The sequence below is a fragment of the Procambarus clarkii genome, chromosome 35 (genome assembly GCF_040958095.1).
Source record: "Procambarus clarkii isolate CNS0578487 chromosome 35, FALCON_Pclarkii_2.0, whole genome shotgun sequence".
In the NCBI taxonomy this organism is placed as follows: Eukaryota; Metazoa; Arthropoda; class Malacostraca; order Decapoda; family Cambaridae; genus Procambarus; species Procambarus clarkii.
In genome coordinates this window covers 33851078-33871708 of record NC_091184.1, presented here as the reverse complement: position 1 = coordinate 33871708, position 20631 = coordinate 33851078, and the positions used below count along the sequence as shown (strand labels likewise).

The 20631-nt window shown below is 41.8% G+C and overlaps 1 protein-coding gene across 1 annotated transcript in view; it reads left to right on the top strand.

Moving 5' to 3' along the window:
* The window catches only part of LOC123768372 (dachsous cadherin-related 1), a 31264-nt gene extending 17338 nt beyond the window's left edge, over positions 1 to 13926 (top strand). Inside the window, exons 11-17 of the mRNA XM_045758827.2 lie at positions 396 to 524; positions 1275 to 3163; positions 3431 to 3679; positions 4176 to 5047; positions 6103 to 6434; positions 7233 to 7501; positions 8576 to 13926. Of these exons, the coding sequence (XP_045614783.2) occupies positions 396 to 524; positions 1275 to 3163; positions 3431 to 3679; positions 4176 to 5047; positions 6103 to 6434; positions 7233 to 7501; positions 8576 to 11126 (6291 nt within the window). The 3' untranslated portion in view covers positions 11127 to 13926. The remainder of the gene's footprint in view (positions 1 to 395; positions 525 to 1274; positions 3164 to 3430; positions 3680 to 4175; positions 5048 to 6102; positions 6435 to 7232; positions 7502 to 8575) is intronic.
* Positions 13927 to 20631: the final 6705 nt, after the last annotated feature.

Here is a 20631-nt window from a genome sequence, read left to right as displayed (position 1 = left end):
CCCATCAACAACTCCATGTTAACCAGATTTGTCTAACAAATTAGTACAGTACTTGCTTAACTAGTAATCATCACTTACCTACCATAAAATGATCCAAACACTCAACAGTGAACCAGTTCACTAACTTCTAACTCTCCAACTGCTAGAGTAACTACATTGTAATTCGTTTAAAGTGCCCAGGAACGACCCTGCAACTGGTTAACTGCCCAGTTGTCATATTTCCAACTAAAATATTCACAATCAATTAGTATGTCACATATGCACTTATTAAATAAGCCAATATTGACTCTACGCAAGTGCGAGAACGGGTTGCATATTGCACCATTATTTGGCATGTTGTAGAGAAGATGGTCTTCATGAAACCCCTCAGGTAAACTAAGGTATCCCATAAACAGGTGCGGGCGACTGATCGGGACGAGGGCAACAACGCCTCCATCACCTACTCCTTCATGACCAGTGATGACAATGATGACGATGCCGCCTTCAATATCAACCCAGCTACTGGTGTCATCACCACCACCAAGGTTAGTGTACTGTTCACCCGTGTAGGTGCGTTGTGTTCACTTCCCATACCCCTGACAGGCACGGTAGGGACTCTGTGCTAATTAGCTGTGCGTTCATCAAATCCTAAGAAATCTGATGTTCTGTCAAGCCCTGAAGGACAGTATATTAATTCACCCATTTCCTGCTAAGCCCTGTATGTCCAAATCCCTGTCAAATCCTGATTATCTATCAAAACACCACTGCAAAACAGTTGGTTCAAAATTGAAAGATCCCCAGTTCAATTTCTATAGGTTAGAAATTTTTCGACACATTTCCTTTTACGTGAAGCCTCTGTTCACCAAGCAGTAAATACTTACCCAGAAGTAACTATTGTTTGTGGCATCCTGGGGAAAATCAGTGACAGCGTAGGGAAACCTCAATAAGCCTAACAGGCTTCATGACCCTGACAAAGGGAAACCTTCCTTGCCCCAGATGTCATGTTGAATCCCTCCCACCTTACCTATATTGCCTCTATCTTTAAATGTGGAAGACTAGAAATATTAAAGTGTTGGTATTGTTAAGTAGGTCCTATAGAATGCATTGCTCAATTACAAGAGCGCACAACTTTGTAACTTATTTGTTTAAATCATTTACACATAATATTCAGAGAGAGCGAGATATCTGTATGATTATATGCAACTGTGGAGGAGGAGAAGTTAAAGAAAACAAAGTAAGCTTTATATTGATGTGTGGTATTGCTGTTGAGTAAGGAATGCTTGTTTGCTCTACAGGTTTTGGACCACGAGGTCAAGCAGGTGTATCGTGTGACGGTGCTGGCCACTGACCAAGGCAATCCGCCCAAGAACGTCACCAAGGTCATACAGATTGAGGTTTTGGATCTGAACGACAATCGGCCCACCTTCCCTGCGTCGTCCATGGTATTCAAGGTGAAGGAGGGGGTGAAGGTGGGCGAGGAAGTGGGTTCAGTCATCGCAGTAGACAGAGATGGTGGTGAAAATGGTCGTGTCACTTATACCATTCTTACTGGCAACACTTATGGCACTTTCGATATTAACAAAACCACAGGACAGATGTTCACAGCTAAACAGGTCGACTACGAAATGGCTAGCGAGTATATGCTGCAGGTTAAAGCTGTTGACTCCTCAGCAACCAACCCCCAAAGCTCTATCATCAACGTAAAGATAGAAGTTCAGGATGAGAACGATCAGTCCCCCATCTTCAAGGACGATCCCATCATCTTCTCCATCAGTGAGAACACTGCCATTGGTACGCCTGTGTGGAACTTCACAGCCACCGACCTGGACTCTGGTGACAACGGCTATGTGCAGTACTCGCTGACTCAACAGAGACCCAAAAAGGTGTTCAAGTTGGACTCAACGACTGGGATGCTGACACTGATGGCACCATTGGACCATGAGGAGCATCGGGAATATACGCTAGTGGTGACGGCTGCCGATCAGCCCCGGGACGAATCTCGCCGCCGTCAGGCCTCCGTCACATGTCGAATTCTAATTGAAGACTATAATGACAATTCTCCCAAATTTGTATCGAGGGGTCGAGTAGACATAATGGAAGACGAGCCTCGTGGCTACCCAGTCCTACATGTCATCGCCACAGATGAAGACTCCCGTGATAATGGCCGTGTCACATACATTGTCAGCTCTGGTAATGAAGATGGCAGCTTTGCTCTAGACTATGAAACAGGAGTGTTAAGTATAGTGAAAACACTGGATCGTGAACGTGCCACTCAGTACCGCCTTAATGTGACTGCCAGTGACCATGGCCAACCACCACGCTCTGCCATGCAAGTCATAGAAGTTTTCATTGAAGATGTCAATGATAACCCTCCCAAGTTCAGTCAGCCAGTGTACCGTGCCAATGTGTCTGAGGGAGCTCCACCTGGCACATCTGTCATCCGTGTGACTGCATCAGACCGAGACTATGGCACCAACAGCAATTTAACCTACATCATCCCTGCGGGAATCGGTGACAACAAGTTTCGCATCAACCCAACCAATGGAGCCATTCATACAGTGGCCACACTGGACCGTGAAGAGAAAGACCAATACACTTTAACTGTGTACGTACGTGATGGGTCCTTTCCTGCTCAGTATGATACTGCCTCAGTTCTGGTAACGCTCACCGATGTCAATGATCATGCACCAGAATTCCGTGATTCCTGTTACCCCTTGCGAGTGCCTGAGAACACTGACCTTTCTGTCATCCACACAGTGCTGGCCACCGACAGAGATGCCGGGCTCAACGGTAAAGTAAGATACTCCATAACAGATGGTAACGTCAACAATAAATTCAGCATCGGTTCATACTCCGGGCAGTTGTCCTCACGACCTCTGGACCGAGAGGCACATGCCAAGTACTTCCTGGTGATCACAGCAGAGGACCGAGCCTCATCGGCACTGCGGGGAATCTGCAACATCACCATCACTGTGGAGGACCAAAATGACAATGACCCCAAATTCTCTCAAAACCGATACACAGCCACACTACAGGAGGATGCTCTACCAGACACGACAGTGCTCACAGTAAGGGCAGTTGACGAGGACCACGGAGAGAATGCTCGTATCACCTACTCCCTCAGCAACGAGACCCAGTGGCTCTTCAAGATAGACAATGAAACTGGTGTCATCACTACTGCTGGGTAAGCTTTACTATTGTTTTAGAATTATTGGGTTTCAAGAATACTGTATAAAAAATGTATATGTTTGATTTAACATTTGAATTTAAAGTAACACACCCCTGTAAAGTGTGAGTAATTTAATGCATTTCATTTGTAGCTTCTAGTGTAGCAGCTACACTTTGTTATTAAATATTTTATTAATAATAATAGATGCTCATTATTAACCTCATTAATGCTCATTATTAACACCATACCACATAATCCTCAAAGTATCCATGTCTTCCTCAGGTACTTTGACAGGGAGAAGCAGAATGTGTACACATTTGAGGTACGGGCAACGGATGGCGGCCGCTATGACTCGCGCTCTGAGAAGGCCCAAGTTCAGATCACGATCAGCGATGTGAACGATAACAAGCCTGTGTTCACCCAGTACCCCTTCACTGTGGATGTTCCTGTCTACTCCCAGCCTGGCCACCAACTGCTGCAGGTCTCTGCAACAGACAAGGATGATGGTGTCAATGCTGACATCATCTTCAGGTAGGTTACTCCTGAGTCAAGACTTTGTCTCAGTTATTTAAGTTTTCCTTTCACAAGAGCTTATATGGACCAAATACAGTAGTATGTTTGGGCTGTCCGAGCTTTGCCTCGCATCACATAGTGTTTGTGGTGTGATTTAGCTTGCCATAGCATTTCTTCACCCTGGCACTCATATTATAAGCAGTCTTGGCTTTAAGACAGCCTGTATGTTTTCCACAGCAAAGCTGCTGTAATATTTATTTGCACTATTCATATGTTAGCACTTTACACAGCTATAATTTTTGCTTCACATGTGTGACTGCCCAGATTTGGACATTTTTTCTGACATATAGATGGCAAGTATTTTAAAATACTGCACCTGTACAGTACTATATATTTAATCAGGTTAGTGAATATGAATTGTTAGAATGAGGTTACATAATTTGAGAGGCACATGAGTTGTTCTTTAGTGAGGTTACATGGAGAGTCATGGATTTTTTTATGCTTGTCCCTCCAGTTTGGTGGATGAATCAGCCAACAACAAATTCCGGATCAACTCAGAGACAGGAATCGTGACGGCAACGAGCCAGCTAGGATTGGAGAGTGGCCGTATTTTCCATCTGGAAGTAGTGGCTCAGGACCGTGGCCGCCCTCCGCAGTCTTCCACGGGCTTGGTGGAGATACGGGTAGGAGATGCCACCTCCACTACCACACTCCAATTTCCCAATGCAACCTACTCTGCAGAACTAGGAGAGAATGCCCCTGCAGGTTCTGACGTGGTGCAGGTAGCTGCCTTCCGCTCTGATGGTCGCAAGCAGAGGATAACCTATAGCTTTGGTTCTGGGAATGAGGACAACATCTTTGAGATCAATAGCAACAATGGCCTGATCCGCGTGAGGGACCCCCGTCGCTTAGACTATGAGACTGTACCACAGATGCAGCTCATCATTGTGGCACAGGCAGAGGGCGAAACGCCTCTCTATGCTTATACCAGTGTCTGGATTACCCTCATCGACATGAATGACAATGCCCCGCGCTTCACACAAGACCGCTATGTATCGTCAGTGTGGGAGGGATACAACAAGGGTGCCTATGTGATGCAGGTGTCGGCCACAGATGATGACACAGGCGTCAATGCTAACATAGTCTACCACATCGTCGATGGTAACCATGACAATGCATTTGTCATTGACCCACCCTTCTCTGGAATCGTCAAGACCAATATTGTGCTGGACCGCGAGATTCGAGATGCCTACAAGCTGACAATTATAGCCACGGACGAGGGGGTGCCTCAACTCACCGGAACCTGCACCCTCAGGATCAACATTGTCGATGCTAATGACAACCAGCCCACCTTCCCTCCACACTCCATTGTGCAAGTCTCAGAAGGTCAGTATGTTAAAATAGCGTTGCAGTCCATAGGCCTATATTATGCTCTTTTCTGGCAGGACAGAAATGGTTGAGTGTTTCCTATCACCTAAAGGCCCGGTTCACCTAGCAGTAAATATGTACCCAGGAATTTATCAGCTTCTTGCGGGGTAGAATCATGGGGAAGATCAATAGCTCCACTTTGAGGGTGACCTCGATATAGGCCCTCAGGTAAATATACACTGGCTGCCTGTCCCTCGACAAAATTTATAATTATTTATTATTATTATTATTATTATTATTATTATTATTATTATTACTATTATTATTATTACATTACAGTAATAAAAATGTTAGTGAAGCTACTTGAATTTACCTGAGGGCCATTAACATACTAGTGGCCTCAACGAGGACAGGAAGCCAGCGGCTTATCAATGGTATACAGTACAGTACCATATTTCTTTAAATTTTTACAAAGCAGATATCAGTAACAGTGCTGGTTCAGTAATTAGTGTACATTAACAGCAAAACATAGGAAGACATTTAGGAAGTAAGATTGGTTACATAGAGTTGATTAGGAAGATCTTAGTTTCACAAGTATACTGCCCTGTGAAACACCCATGTTTATTGGTAGGGTGGAAGTAGTAGTGTCGTTCACAGAGGCAAACTGGAGCCTGTCACCAGTAATTTGAAGATTCAAGTTTCAAAGTTTGATATTTACTCTATGAACACATTACAACATTACTGTTGCATTGTCATTACATGTTGCATAAAATAATAGTGGTTCTTGATACTAATATTCAAAATGCTTTAGCCACACTACAGCTGCATCACAACACAGATTTAGATTTCTTACAAAGAGCAAAACAATAAAAATCTGTATAACCTTAGTCATGTATTGTTCATGCAGTACTGTAAGTGAAATAAGCATATACAGTACTGTATAATATAAATGTTGTTGCTGTGATATTCAATTGTAAATTATAATAATTGGGGAATGTCTTCATAACAGCATCAGCATTATTGATAATGTACTGTTGCATTGTCTTAACCCTCCTGCTGCCCTCCTTTTGCAGGTGCTGAGGTTGGCACAGTCATTACCACCATCACGGCCAATGATGTGGACACCAATCCTGCCATTACCTATAACTTTGCTGCTGATGGCAACCCACACAACATGTTTAGCATTGACAAGTTCAGTGGAAAGATCACCTTGGCCGTGCCACTGGACCATGAAACTCAAGCACAGTACATGGTACAGGTGGAAGCATCGGACACAGCTCACGTCGCTACCACCTCTATCACTGTGCAGGTGGTGGATGAGAATGACAACAGTCCCATCTTCACTCAACAGGCTTACCAGGTGGCTCTTCCAGAGCTCTCTGTTCCAGGCACTTCTGTCATTAGGGTGAGTCATATTATAATATTTGTTCTTTTTTTTTTTTTTTTTTAACCTTGAAGATCATCGGGGACCTTCTCCTTTTCTACTTACGAGAATTAGCCAAGTCTTGAACTCCCCTCCATCAATCACCATTTTCTAGTGCACATCAAAAAATAAAACAAATCTTTTTCCTTTCTGTATCATAAACCTAATTATGGGGAGAAAGTTATAATGATTTTAATTAAGCCATAGTGAGGTGAAGAAATGTTGAAAATGTCAAATTCTGAGAATTCATTTTCAAGTTAATTGATTATAATAGATAAATCTTTATCGCTAATATCTTCCAGGTTGGTAAAAGTCTCAGAAATTTGACATGACATCAGTGGTTCCTCACATGGGTGTCTGTGGATGGTGATGCACCTGACATTATGCAAATTTTCTAATAATTCCCAGAGAGGAAGCACGGCCCATTAAAGGCTTTCAGGATTTTTGTAATATGGTAAACAATTCGTAGAGGTCCCTAATGTTGCATGACATCCACATAAACTCTTTAGGACTTTTGAATATGATGGGCACATTAAATCTCTCACAAGCAATAGGCACATCGGGCCCCAATCGCCTGAACTACATTAGTAGTTTAAGGATTAATTAACCCCCTAAGGTTTGGGGTTTCCAACCATCTCCCTCGCCTGAAATTTCTAAGTAGCATATGCTCAATGACAAATTAAATCACTGTATAGTTATATGGAATATTTAAATAGGTGTAAAATTAAACTGTAATTCTGCACAGGAATCCCCATTACCATATACTGTCTTCCACTACAGGTTAATGCAACAGATGCTGATGCAGGGTCTAATGCCAGGGTAACATACAGCCTAGGGACATCATCAGATAGTGGTTTCTACATCAGCGAGAGAACAGGTGTCATCTACACCAACTCTTCTGTGCACTACAACCCTCGTCACCCAGTCATCCAGTTGGTGGTGACTGCCAGAGATGGTGGGAGGCCTTCACTCGCTGCAGTTGCTGCCGTCAGGATACAGGTCACAGATGTCAATGACAATGCTCCCAAGTTCTCCCGTGAAGTTTACACGTAAGATACATAATTCGTTATTTGTTAAGATATATTTTTGAAATGCAGCTCTGTTACCCTTAAATGTAAACCTTTGGATTTAAATATAAACTCTTCATATCTGATAATCCCTATCACCTTAAGTAGCAAGGTGACAAATGCAGAAGATCCTTTAGGTATACCTATCCTTTCACTGCTCAAAACCCCTCTCCATATATAGTACTTCGCTCTCCTGTCCATTCTTTAACTCTGACCTTCCTCATTTTTGTCCCCCTCCCATCTAGGATGGGAGCCCATATTATTTCCCATCTAGGATGGGAGCCCATATTATTTCCCATCTAGGATGGGAGCCCATATTATTTCCCATCTAGGATGGGAGCCCATATTATTTCCCATCTAGGATGGGAGCCCATATTATTTCCCATCTAGGATGGGAAATATGATAGGATGAATTACGAGAACCTTCAACTCCAGGGATCCCATCACAATGGTCGCAATATTGAAATGACTTGTACCGTCCCATCTTGAGTACTGCTCAGTACTCACCCCTTCAGAGCGGGAGAGATTTCTGAAATAAAGGGAATACAGAGAACATACAGTTTTCTTTGGCTAGTGCATCAGTTCTTTGACTGCATTTAAATACTGTATACATCTTAGGCTTAAGTTCACATATAATCCTTATGTATGCATTCTTGGCTGGATTACTCCATCATAAGGAGTAATGGGGACCTCTTGACAGACAACCAGCTTCTTGTTTCTGTCAAGGCTGCTAGAGACAGTGGCACTCGACTTTCTAAGTATGAATCCCTCAGCATGAAGTAGAATCTCATATTCTTAAGTATAGCCCATTATCCTTTATTATACATATTAGGAATTAGCATCTTAGTATAGTGATGATTTACACTGCTGTATCCAGTATACTTTCTAAAACCCACGTATTCAGTTTTATCAGAAAAGCTTGACACCCCTTCCCTGAGTATTGTAATACAATGTATGTTATGTAGGTGTTTCTATTGGGTTTGATAGGGCACTTTTAAGTTGATGCAGGACTTGGAGATGGTTGCATTTGTCTCATATTTGTGTTTATATTGACAGAGCCCATGTGAGTGAGGACGCACCTCGCGGCCATCCAGTTACTCGTGTCTCAGCTTCTGACATGGACGAGTCCCGACACAACCGCAACATTGACTATCAACTAGTGGGCGGTAACGAGCTTGGCGCCTTCCAGATCACTAGCAGCACTGGGGAGATTCTGTTGGTTAAACCGCTTGACCGAGAGGAGATTGCCGAGTTTCATCTAATCGCCCTGGCCACTGACCGTGGACGCCCTTCCAGGAATGCCACAGCTGAAGTGATCATAACAGTTGATGATGTCAATGACCATGCTCCAGCCTTTAACCAGAGCGAGTACGCTGTAACTGTCAGTGAATCCTTGAGCCTTGGTGCTTCAGTCCTGCAGGTGCTGGCCTCTGATAATGACACTGGAGACAATGCACGCATCAACTATGACATAACTTCTGGTAATGATCGTCAGGTGTTTGCCCTTGACTCCGAGACAGGTGTGATTACTCTGCGTGAAGCTTTGGACTATGACAGTGTGGCCGAATATCGTTTCATCGTCCGGGCTACTGATAGTAACCGCCATCATTCACTGTCTGCTCTTTCTACTGTACACATCACACTAGAAGATGAAAATGACAATGCCCCACAGTTCCCAGTAGACAAATATCTAGAGTTTGTGGCTGAGAATGCTCCCGTTGGGACCTCAGTGTTCACTGCACATGCGAATGACGCTGACAAGGGACAGTATGGCTCACTCAACTACTCTATCCCTGGAGGAAAAGATATGGATAAGTTTAGTGTTGACTACAAAACAGGTGTGGTCGTTACCAAGGCAGTGTTTGACTACGAGGCCAAACAAGCTTACTCCTTTTTGCTCCGTGCTATTGATGCTGGGGGAAAATCTTCCGTGGTCACTGTTCAGGTCAACGTAGACAGCCAAGATGAGTTTGCACCAGAGTTTTTGGAACGTAACTACTATTTTGCTATACCAGCCAACATGGAAGTTGGGATGGTAGTTGGTCGTGTAGAAGCCACAGACAAAGACGAAGGGCCTGATGGTCGAGTTTTCTATTCACTACGTACATCATCTAACACATTTAAGATCAATCGAACATCAGGAGAGATTACAGTGCGACGTGCTGGTGCCCAGGAAGAAGGGTTGACACGGTTGGAAGTGGTTGCTACATCAGGATTAGTGGGGTCCCTCCGTGCTGTGGCAGTGGCCGAGGTGAGTGTTGGAGGAAAGAATGGGACCTGGAATAATACAACACCATCAACTGCAGGTGGTCAGGACTCTGGGGGTCTTGCTACCTGGGCCATTGGCCTGCTAATAGCACTCATATTCTTGGTGCTCATATTTGGAGGGGCATTTTTGTTTCTTTACCGACGGAACCTTCGAGCTCGGAAGCCTGCAATGGCTGATCAATTTGATACCTCATTTGACACCATTGACATTCGGCCTCCTCCTACAGCACCGGCAGATTTGTCACAATATCCACCACGCTATAATGACCTACCTCATTATGATCATCATGGAGAGCGTAGTCATCATCATGGCAACACTACATCAGAGATGAGTGAGCAAAGCCAGAGTGCAAGCAGTGGGCGTGGCAGTGCAGATGACAATGAGGATGTGGAAGATGAGGAGATCCGCATGATCAATGAAGGTCCACTTATTCAACAGCAGAAGCTGCGAGAGAGACTTGGCCTCCCTGACTCGGGTATCCGTGATGATGATAACATGAGTGATGTATCTGTCCACAACACTCAAGAGTATCTGGCTAGACTCGGCATTGACACCACTAAGAGTGAGTCAACGAAAGGATCGCAAGATCTGGCACACTCCATGGAAAGCATGCACATGTTTGATGATGAAGGTGGAGGAGAGGCAGATGGCATGGATATTAGTAATCTCATTTATGCCAAACTAAATGAAGTCACTCCAGAAGAGGAATCCTCCATAATGGATGGCACCCGAGCATTTGGGTTTGGGGATGAGAGCCAGCCCTCCATGACGGGCTCGCTAAGTTCCATCGTTCACAGTGAAGAGGAGCTTCAGGGCTCGTACAACTGGGACTACTTGTTGGACTGGGGCCCTCAGTACCAGCCTCTAGCGCATGTCTTCTCTGAAATTGCTCGCCTCAAAGATGACTCGGCGCCCAATTATAGCCGAGAACCAATGAAAAAGACACTGAACCCACAAGTGAAGACAATCCCTCCACCACTTCTGACGAGTGTGGCACCGCGCTCAATTGCCCCTGTGGCACTCAGCTCAGTGCGCACTAGTCAGCTAACACTGCCCTCTCTTCCTCGGTCCCCTATCAGCCATGAGTCATCTTTCACCTCACCTGCCATGTCCCCCTCCTTCAGCCCCTCCCTTTCTCCTTTGGCCACCCGTTCTCCATCCATCTCTCCCTTGATGACCCCAGGAAGTGTCAGTCATGCAACTTCTCCTGCTGCTGCTGCTGCTCAGACATCGGCCACCTCTACTCCACACCATGGCCGACCAGTTGGTCAGCGGCCAGGCCCAGCGGGGCTTATGGCTGGGGCTTCATCGGGCTCAGAAACTGAACTCAGGATATAGCCGTCACTATACCCTCTTTTCTACCACCACCATCTCTACCACCACCACCTCCATCACCATCACCACCACCACCACCATCCACACCACCATAACCACAGCAGTCTGCCTCTGCCCCGACGTCCTCGCTAGAGAGTTGTGTCTCCAGCAGGAGGGCTTGCTCCTGCCTCAACACTCCAGACTTTACTACTCACCTTGTTAGCGGCCAAATTACGAATGTGATATACAGTAGTTATTGGTGTGACGTTGCCAAATGTGCTTAATCGCATGGTGCCTTGCGTGAGTGTTTTGTGTATATTTGTGAATATTTAAGTATTAGAATAAAAACTGGCAAGGGACAACTAAGAGCAGTGGTGCATTTCCCTCCATTTAGCCCCGACATAATAGAAGCTCTTTGATGAAGTTCATGGCAGTGTTATACTGGGGCATGACAGTAACTACGTGCAACAGTGAGTGCTGTTGAAGGTAAATGGTGTGAAGCAGTGAGCACTGTTGACGGCAGCATGCATGGTGAGAACAAAGCCAGTAACAAGGAATTTTGTGTGACTCGGTGCTTAGCTGCCTTGCCATACCTCACAAAACAGTGCTCGTGTGATCTCTGCCTGCTCACCACCACCTCAACAACTCATTAACCAGTGTTGTATTAAACAGTGCATCGTTGCCCCTCGGTCAGCTAATGACCAAGCCTGGTAAATTTGGCCAGGATTAAAAAAAACTTTGCTTACCAGTCAAGTCGTGCTTGATAACTGCGAAGACTGGTCTGGCTCACACAGGGCCTGTGAATGATGCTTTGTGGTGACTGCTACACACTAGCATTAGTCAGATGAACCTTGCAGTGTGTCTATCCAACTCTTAACCTTGTGCCACAGTGGCTGTGTACTCAAATTTGTCTTCCAGTGATAACTCCGTTTGCTGTTTTGAGACAGCTAGTGCAAATAAAATATCATCAAACAAAAATAAAGATATAACTTAGCAAAGGTGCCTTTTCAAAAATGAGGGTGCTGACTTTACCACATCATGACATTGTTCACCAAATGTGCCACATAAGGAATGCGGTGCCATGAGACCTGGCACTGTCAGTGCAGTGCCAAGGTATATCACCTATGACCCTGTGCAACATGTGTGCCTTTTTTATACCTGCCTCTCACTAGGACCAGTGCCTCACACTATGGCTCCCTCCTGGGTACACCTCATTTTAATACCTCTGGCTACAATTGAGCAAAATTCGTCCCCCATCTTTTTGCCAGAAAGAATTTGCTCCCTTGTCCCCTTTCCAAATTGGGCAATTTACAACCATTTCTCAAAAAGATTACACTAGATCTCTTTAATAGTGTTAATGTAACATTTGCATAATAGAGTACAGGCACGTTGCCACAGTCTACACCAACATTGGCTAAGACCAACTTTATTACTCTCATTAATAATAATATCATGCAATACTCAATAATATACTGTATTTGATTTAGGATACCACCTCCCCCCATTTCACCACTGATATTTGAGAATCTTGTACCCATGTCTCTCTTTCATATTACCTTGGGAAAATTATAGCAGCACATTGCTAAATCAGGTGCTCTTTCCATCCTCTTCTGTTAGGAATTCCTTCAGTAGTGTCAAAAGTCACCCGCCAGTATCTTGTGGGGATCTTCAATGTGCCAAAATATCTTTTGATATTTTTCAACAGTTCAAGTACTATCTCATGGACATAGTGGGCATTGCCTACAGTGGCAATATATGTGCCAAATCTCCCTCCATATCTTACTGCCCTTACCTATATTCTCTGCATCCAGCCCAGTTACTAGATTATAGTTATGAGAAATAATCATGCCAAGTTTTTCCATCTAGTACACTACACATACTAATTATGTATGGCTTTTGCAGTGCCATTTTTTTAAATGTTATTTCTGATTTGCACAGTGACAGTGCCAAAATCCACACACAATATGCTGCTTTGGTTGCTGGGTGCCAGTACCAAACCTTCCCCCTACATCCCCTGGTCCAATGGCTGTTACAGTGCCAACCCTCTCCCCATTTCCCCACATACACACACACACACACACACACACACAGTGCCCTGGTCCGCTGGGTGACAGTGCCAACCCCCAAACACAGTCCAGTTACCAGGTATTGGTGTCCTGGGCAGTGATCGTGCCAACTCTCCTACACAACATCTTCTCAGTCGCCTGTTAACGCGTTGGTCAGTTTTGAAGTTGTACAGATTGTTAAATTATTAATTATTACTTCGAAAGTCTGACTCCTAGCCCTCTCAATACATTTTTGGGGAGCTGTTAAATGCAAAAACACAATAAACTATAGATTATTAATTATTTATAAGTGTTTAAAGATGTCAAATTTGTTGTATTTATATAAAAAAAATAAACTTGTGCAATGCCATGTAAGGATAAGTGTCCGGTTAGACTGTTGAGATTGTATACTTCGTAAGTAGGAACCCCAACATCGGATAGACCTTACATGTTTACCAAAGGCCACCCCCGGCTTAAGTGCTACAAGCAAGGCCGTCGCAGTTGGTTCATTTCCTGTGTGAAATATTGAGATTTTCGCCTACAGTGTCAAGCTGTCAACCTGACACCTTCCCCGCCAAATCAAAATGTACCTACTACATAGCATCAACCTGTCTGTGGACAGGCATCTTGTCTCTTCTGTAAATAGTTTGATATGAGCGTTTTCCTCTTTTCTGTACAGTTAATTTTGTGTACACACAGAAATTTGTATAATTTTGTATTGTGATAACGCCTTATACCTTAATTAAGGTATAAACTTTAATAAAGAAATAGTTGATAAAGCTTTATATTATTGTTACAACCCCTTTTTTTACATTTCTAAATCAACATCTTTACAAATATGAACATTTATTTATTATATGGTATTATATTGTATATACATATTCACCATAATTCAAATTTTGTACATATTTACTTTTTTCAGTCTTCTCTCAAACACCTCATGTTTGAGATTTTGAGAATGAGATTTTGTAAGTACTCTACTGTATAAACAGCACAACAGAATGTGAGAAGTGAGTGAATGTTTAACATAGTTTGAGATTTAAATCTCAAACTGGCCAGTGTATCCTGGCCGGGGAGGATTTACTGGGCACAAATCCTTAACTGTAGCCTCTGTTTAACTCAACAGTAAAATGAGTACTTGGTTGTAAAAAACGATTCTTCGCAGCGGGGATCATATTCCAGGGACCTGCCCAAATCACTATGCGTACTAGTGGCTGTACAAGAATGTGTGTAATAATTCTTGTATATATCTCAAAAAAAAACCAGAAGGGCTGAGTGTTGTCTGAAGATAGAATTTGTTATAGTCCTGATAGCTGATTTTTGCTGGGTGATTATGAGCATAAGGTAGTTTGCCGTGGTTGAACCTCATGCACAGATACCATATGCTAGATGGGGATAGATTAGCATCTAGTATAGTTTAAGAAGAGCAAAGTGGAGAACATAATACTGTATCTGATTTTTGAGAGTACTGTACTGTAAAACTAACAGTTTTAGACTTTTTTTGGCAATATGTTGTATGCGAGTACTAAAGTTAAATATCTTGTCTATTTACAATACAGACAAAGGATCTTTCCCTCATTTTTACTAATAATATTGACATTGTTTATCTGCTAGTGTATTTGGTTTTGGTGATTTGCTTCCAAATAAAATGTAGTAGATCTTTTATAAGCTTAGTGAGAGTTTGTTGGTTGACATTCATTAGTGGGCTTTTTTTTAGTTCGTTATTTACACCTCATGTAAATAATGGCTCCTTGGGTACACCCAGCGCTTAAATAACAGCTTCTTCTGCCCCTACAATGGGGTGAGGGATGTGCAGGAGGGCAGGACATGGGGGCACACCAAAACTACACAAGTGAGGACGGGCGCTCCCAGGGAACAGGAAGCATGAATGCAGAGGAGGATGCCCAAGTGCACCAAGGAACACAGTGGGAGGGGAAGGAAGATAGCAAGGAGTACTGGGGGAAGCGCTGAGACATAGGGTGCATAGAGCAACAGCGTTCAGGAAATATGCAGAGAGAGCAGGTCCCAAGTCATCCAAGGAAACCTAGGGCACAACGTAACAAGAGTGCCAGGAGAAGGGGGCACCTAAGGGCGCTGATGAATGCCAAAGGCAATAGGAAACACAGACAGCAAGGCACAGGAAGGGTTGTGGCGCAGAAAAGCCGAGGCACAAATATTGACAAATGCAAGACCATGTATGTGAGGCATAACAACCCACACCACGACCACCAAATTAATAACATTACATTACAGCAGATTGGTGAAGAAAAGGACCTTGGAGTAAAAATCCACCACTTACTAAGAGTTGCACAACAGGTGGGAGCATTTTTTTATTATTAACACATTTAGGTACATCTGTATTTGCACAGCTATCCTAGACTATATGAAGGGGAGTACAGTGTGTGTAAAAAAACTATGCAATGCAAAAAATCACCATCACACAAGATAGTCATACAGATGCATGTGGTAAGTAGTTTGCACTGGCAAACTTTGGATGTATTATGAGGATATCATCATGAACACAAGAGGGAATAAGGTAGCAGTGATACTAAAAGTCCCCCATTTTGCAGGATGGTTAGTCATATGGGGCCATATATTCAGCAGTCTGCACTGGTAAATTTTTGGTGCATTATGAGGATATCCTCTAGAACACAAGAGAGAATAAAGTAATCACAAAGCTCCAGGTACCTAATGCCAACGGGTCTGAATGGTTTGAAAACTGAGCATTCGGTGATGTAGTGTGCAAGATCATGCCCCAATTCCTGCTCACAGAGTTTGCACCTGTATTGGGAGATCCATCACCTGTAGCCACCTGTCACTGGTAACAGTAACCCAACCTGATCCTGGCAACCACTGTGTCGCACAGTCTAGTGGACGTTTTGTGCTGCCCATAAACTTAGGTTTCAGATCTGAACAAATCATAGCTTTTTATACTGGTGCTTTCAGGTCGTTTGGAGTCGGTAATTTCTCTCCTATCAGACCTGAGTGTTTTTATTTATTTATTTATTTATTTATTTATATACAAGAAGGTACTTTGGATTTATGAGAGTACAGAGCACTGAAGTTTTACTTTCCTGTAAAACCACTAGCATGCATAGCATTTTGGACAGATCCTTAATCTAACATATAATTTTAAGAAGGTAATTTCTAGCAAAATTAAAAACAAAATTTACAGGCACATTGTAAAAAAATATAAAAATACATTGTAAGAAAGTCTAAAAATATATTGTAAGTATAAAAAAACATGTATAAGAAATTTGACAGAAAAAATGTAGGTACATTAAAGTAAATTTAAGGGTTATATTAAATATTGTTTGGAACAATACAGTTTTGACAGCAGAGAGGGGGATACCTAGGTATAATTCAACTTCATCTTTGCTACATGCTAATTTGGCTGCAATGTCTGTGTCATTATGGTGTGTTATATTTATTAATTTATTTATTTATTTATTTATTTATTTATTTATTTATTTATTTATTTATTTATTTATTTATTTATTTATATATATACAAGAAAGTACATTGGGTTTGTGAGAATACATTGGATAGTACAGTATTTACATTCTTGTAAAGCCACTAGTACGCGCAGCGTTTCGGGCAGGTCCTTAATCTAGCAGATAATTTAAAGTAGGTAATTTCTAACAGAATTGATAAATGATAAAGATACATTGCAAGAGAAAAATGAGATGAGAGAGCTTAGTAAGTATATTAAAGCACATTGTTATATTAAAGCTCTGATTGATTACATTGACAGCTTGATTAGTAATTTAAAACAAGATTAATAGACACCATACAGCAGATTGACAGCACATATAAGACAGCAATGATCACAATGGTAAAGATGTTCAGATTGGGTACATAAAGATTGGGAGACTGGGTAGCAAAAGATACAGATAAACAAGATTTATAAACACCATACAGACAGATTGGCAGCACATATAAGAAGACAGCAATGATCACAATGGTAAAGATGTTCAAATTGGGAACATAAAGGTTGGGAGATTGGGTAGCAATAGATACAGTGCAATTTTAAGGCAAAAAGTGAAAAACTATGAAGATGAAATTAGGTACTTTTTAGTATTGATTTTGAATGATGTAAAAGTTGGACAGCTTTTCAATTCAGTAGGGAGTGAGTTCCATAAACTGGGTCCCTTTATTTGCATAGAGTGTTTACACAGATTAAGTTTAACTCTGGGGATATCAAAGAGATATTTATTTCTGGTGTGGTGATAATGGGTCCTATTACATCTGTCCAGGAAGAGTTTCAGACAAGGATTTGCATTTAAGAACAGGGGTTTGAAAATGTAGTTGACACAAGAGAATTTATGGAGTGAGATTATGTTTAGCATGTTTAGGGAGTTAAACAAGGGGGCTGTGTGTTGTCTGAAAGCAGAATTTGATATTATTCTGATAGCAGATTTTTGCTGGGTGATGATGGACTTGAGGTGGTTTGCAGTGGTTGAACCCCATGCACAGATACCATAGTTGAGATAGGGATAGATTAGTGCATAATATAGAGAGATGAGAGCAGAGTTAGGTACATAATATCTGATTTTGGAGAGTATACCAACTGTTTTAGAGACTTTCTTAGTTATGTGTTGTATGTGGGTACTGAAGTTGAGTCTCTTGTCTAGGAATATGCCAAGAAACTTTCCATCATTTTTATTGCTAATGTTTACATTGTCTATCTGAAGCTGAATTGCATTTGTAGATTTGCTTCCAAATAGGATGTAGTAGGTCTTTTCTATGTTAAGTGTTAGTTTGTTGGTTGACATCCATAAGTGGACTTTTTTTAGTTCATTATTAACAACATCATTTAGTGTATGTGGGTTGGGGTTGGAGTAGATGAGGGTAGTATCATCAGCAAACAAAATAGGTTTCAGAATGTTAGAGACATTAGGCAGATCATTGATGTATATAAGAAATAGAAGAGGTCCCAAGATGCTGCCCTGTGGCACTCCAACGGTTATTGGTAGAATGGGAGAGATTATATTATTGATGGCTACACATTGGTGTCTATCACTAAGATAGGATTGGATATAGTCCAGTGCATGGCCTCGGATTCCATAATATTGGAGTTTACATAAGAGGTAATCGTGATTAACAGTATCAAAGGCCTTTCTCAGGTCAATGAAGAGTCCAATTGGAAACTCATTTTTGTCAAGGGCTGAGTAAATTATATCAAGGAGACTAATAATTGCATCGTTGGTACTCTTTTGAGAGCGGAAGCCAAACTAACAGGGGCTAAGAATGTCGAATTTTACGAGATAGGAGTAGAGCTGTTTGTAGATAATTTTTTCAAATATTTTTGATAGTATGGGTAGGTTCGATATTGGTCTATAGTTGTTTATGTCTGCCGGATTACCTCCTTTATGAACTGGCGTTACTCTTGCTTTTTTAAGGATATCAGGGAAGGTATGACACTCAAGGGATTTGTTGAACAGCAGAGCTATAGGTGGCACAAGGGCATGGGAGGCGCTCTTGTATACAATGGATGGGATTTCACTGATGTTCCCAGCTTTGTTTTTTAGTGAGTGTATGATGGACACAACATCTGTCGGGCTGACTGGTGAGAGGAGAAGAGAGTTTGGATAGCTGCCTGAGAGATATGTGTTGATATGTGTCTGAGTCTGTGGGATTTTACTTGCAAGGTTAGCACCAATCGATGAAAAGAAGCTATTAAATTCATTCGCCATTTCTAAGTCAGATGACAGTGTAAGGCCATCCTTAGAGAGTGTTATCTGGTTGTGGGAATGTGGGAATGTTGTTTAGTTCCCAGGATATTAGAGATGGTATTCCATGTGCTTTTCATGTTGCCTTTTGCTTCTTTGAATCTAGTCTCATAATATGAAAGTTTTGCTTTTCTTATGATACTGGTAAGCACTGATGAGTACCTTTTAACTACTTCCTTTGAAACTAGGCCACTCCTAAATTTCTTTTCGTATTCATGTTTTTTGTTGATTGATTTAATTATGCCACTTGTGAGCCACGGGTTATTTTTTCTTTTATCAGTTACTTGTTTGGTAAGGAGGGGACAGTGAGTGTTGTAGAGGCTTAGAGTTTTGGAGAGAAAGAGGTTAGTTGATGAGTTTATATCCTGTGAATTATTAAATTCAGATTCCCAGTTAATATTGTGAAGTGCATTAGAGAGATTGCCTAAAGCTGATTCACTATGTAGCCTGAATGAAAGTTTCATGGTTTCTGGTGGTGATGTGTCAATGTTTGCTATAAGGAAAGTAGGATAGTGGTCAGTTGCTCTGTCATAAATTACCCCAGATGTAAGGGGAGCTGTTATATTAGTCCATAGGTGATCCAGGGTAGATGGTATGTGTGATGGTATCCATACAAAGGAGATTCGAAGCCCTTTACTCTGTGCAGATTGGAAGCATGAGGTTCTTGCTGTCGATTTTCCAAGAGAAGTTTTCAATTGCTTGAAAAGCAGACTTTGAATTACAAAATATTATTCCTCCTCCTATGTTTTTTAATATACTGGTAGCTAGTTGTTGTGTGGAGGTCAACCCATTGTTTAATCTGACACTGCCAGTCTGTGTGCAGAGTAGTAGTCAGAAAAGCTATAAGGAAAAGAAGGTAATGGTTCAACTGTATAAATCTCTGGTGTGCCTCCATTTGGATTACTGTATCCAAGCATGGAGACCTCATTTCCAGAAGGACATAGCTGCTCTGAAGAAGGTGCAACACCGGGCAACAAAAGTAATTTCAGAGCCAAGTCATCTCCCATATCAGGGACACTTGAAGGCCACAGGGTTAACACAGCAAACCAGGCATGACAAGGCGGATCTCATTGAAACTTAAAATACTGAACAAATTAGAGGATGTTGATCCGGATATTTTCTGCAGAAGGTCAGATGTAACACAAATCCATCAAATCAAATGTTTATTCAGATAAAAGTACATACATAGAGGATTAGTTACAAACATAATGTTGGATTTATAGATAGAGCTAGTACATACAATACCTAAAGCCACTATTTGTGCTGCTTTTCAGTCATGTTCCCCCCTTTTTTTTTATCTTTATTTGTATTTGTTCTCAACACATTTTATTCTTTATGCTCAATTAGTATTAAGTTCTAGATATTAATGTTTTTCCTGCCCGAAACGCATTGCGTAATAGTGGCTTTAGGCATTGTATGTACTAGCTCTATCTATATATTGATCCATTAATGTAACATCACTTGTATGTATGTACCTTACCTGAATAAACATATTTATTTATATTTATATAGTATACATAGCATTTTGGGCAAGGTGAGGTGGGGAAAAAAAACACTTAGACTAAAACTTAATAGTAATCGAGCTTAAAGTATAAATAGCGTTGAAAGAAAAAAATAAAAGATAAAAAAGGGGGGAACATGGTAGAAAATAGCCAATATACAAGTTGGTCAACAAACAGCATTGTTTAAAAATAGTAAGACATGGATTGACATTTAGGGGTAAGGTAGGTTACATGGAGTTAATTAGGTAGT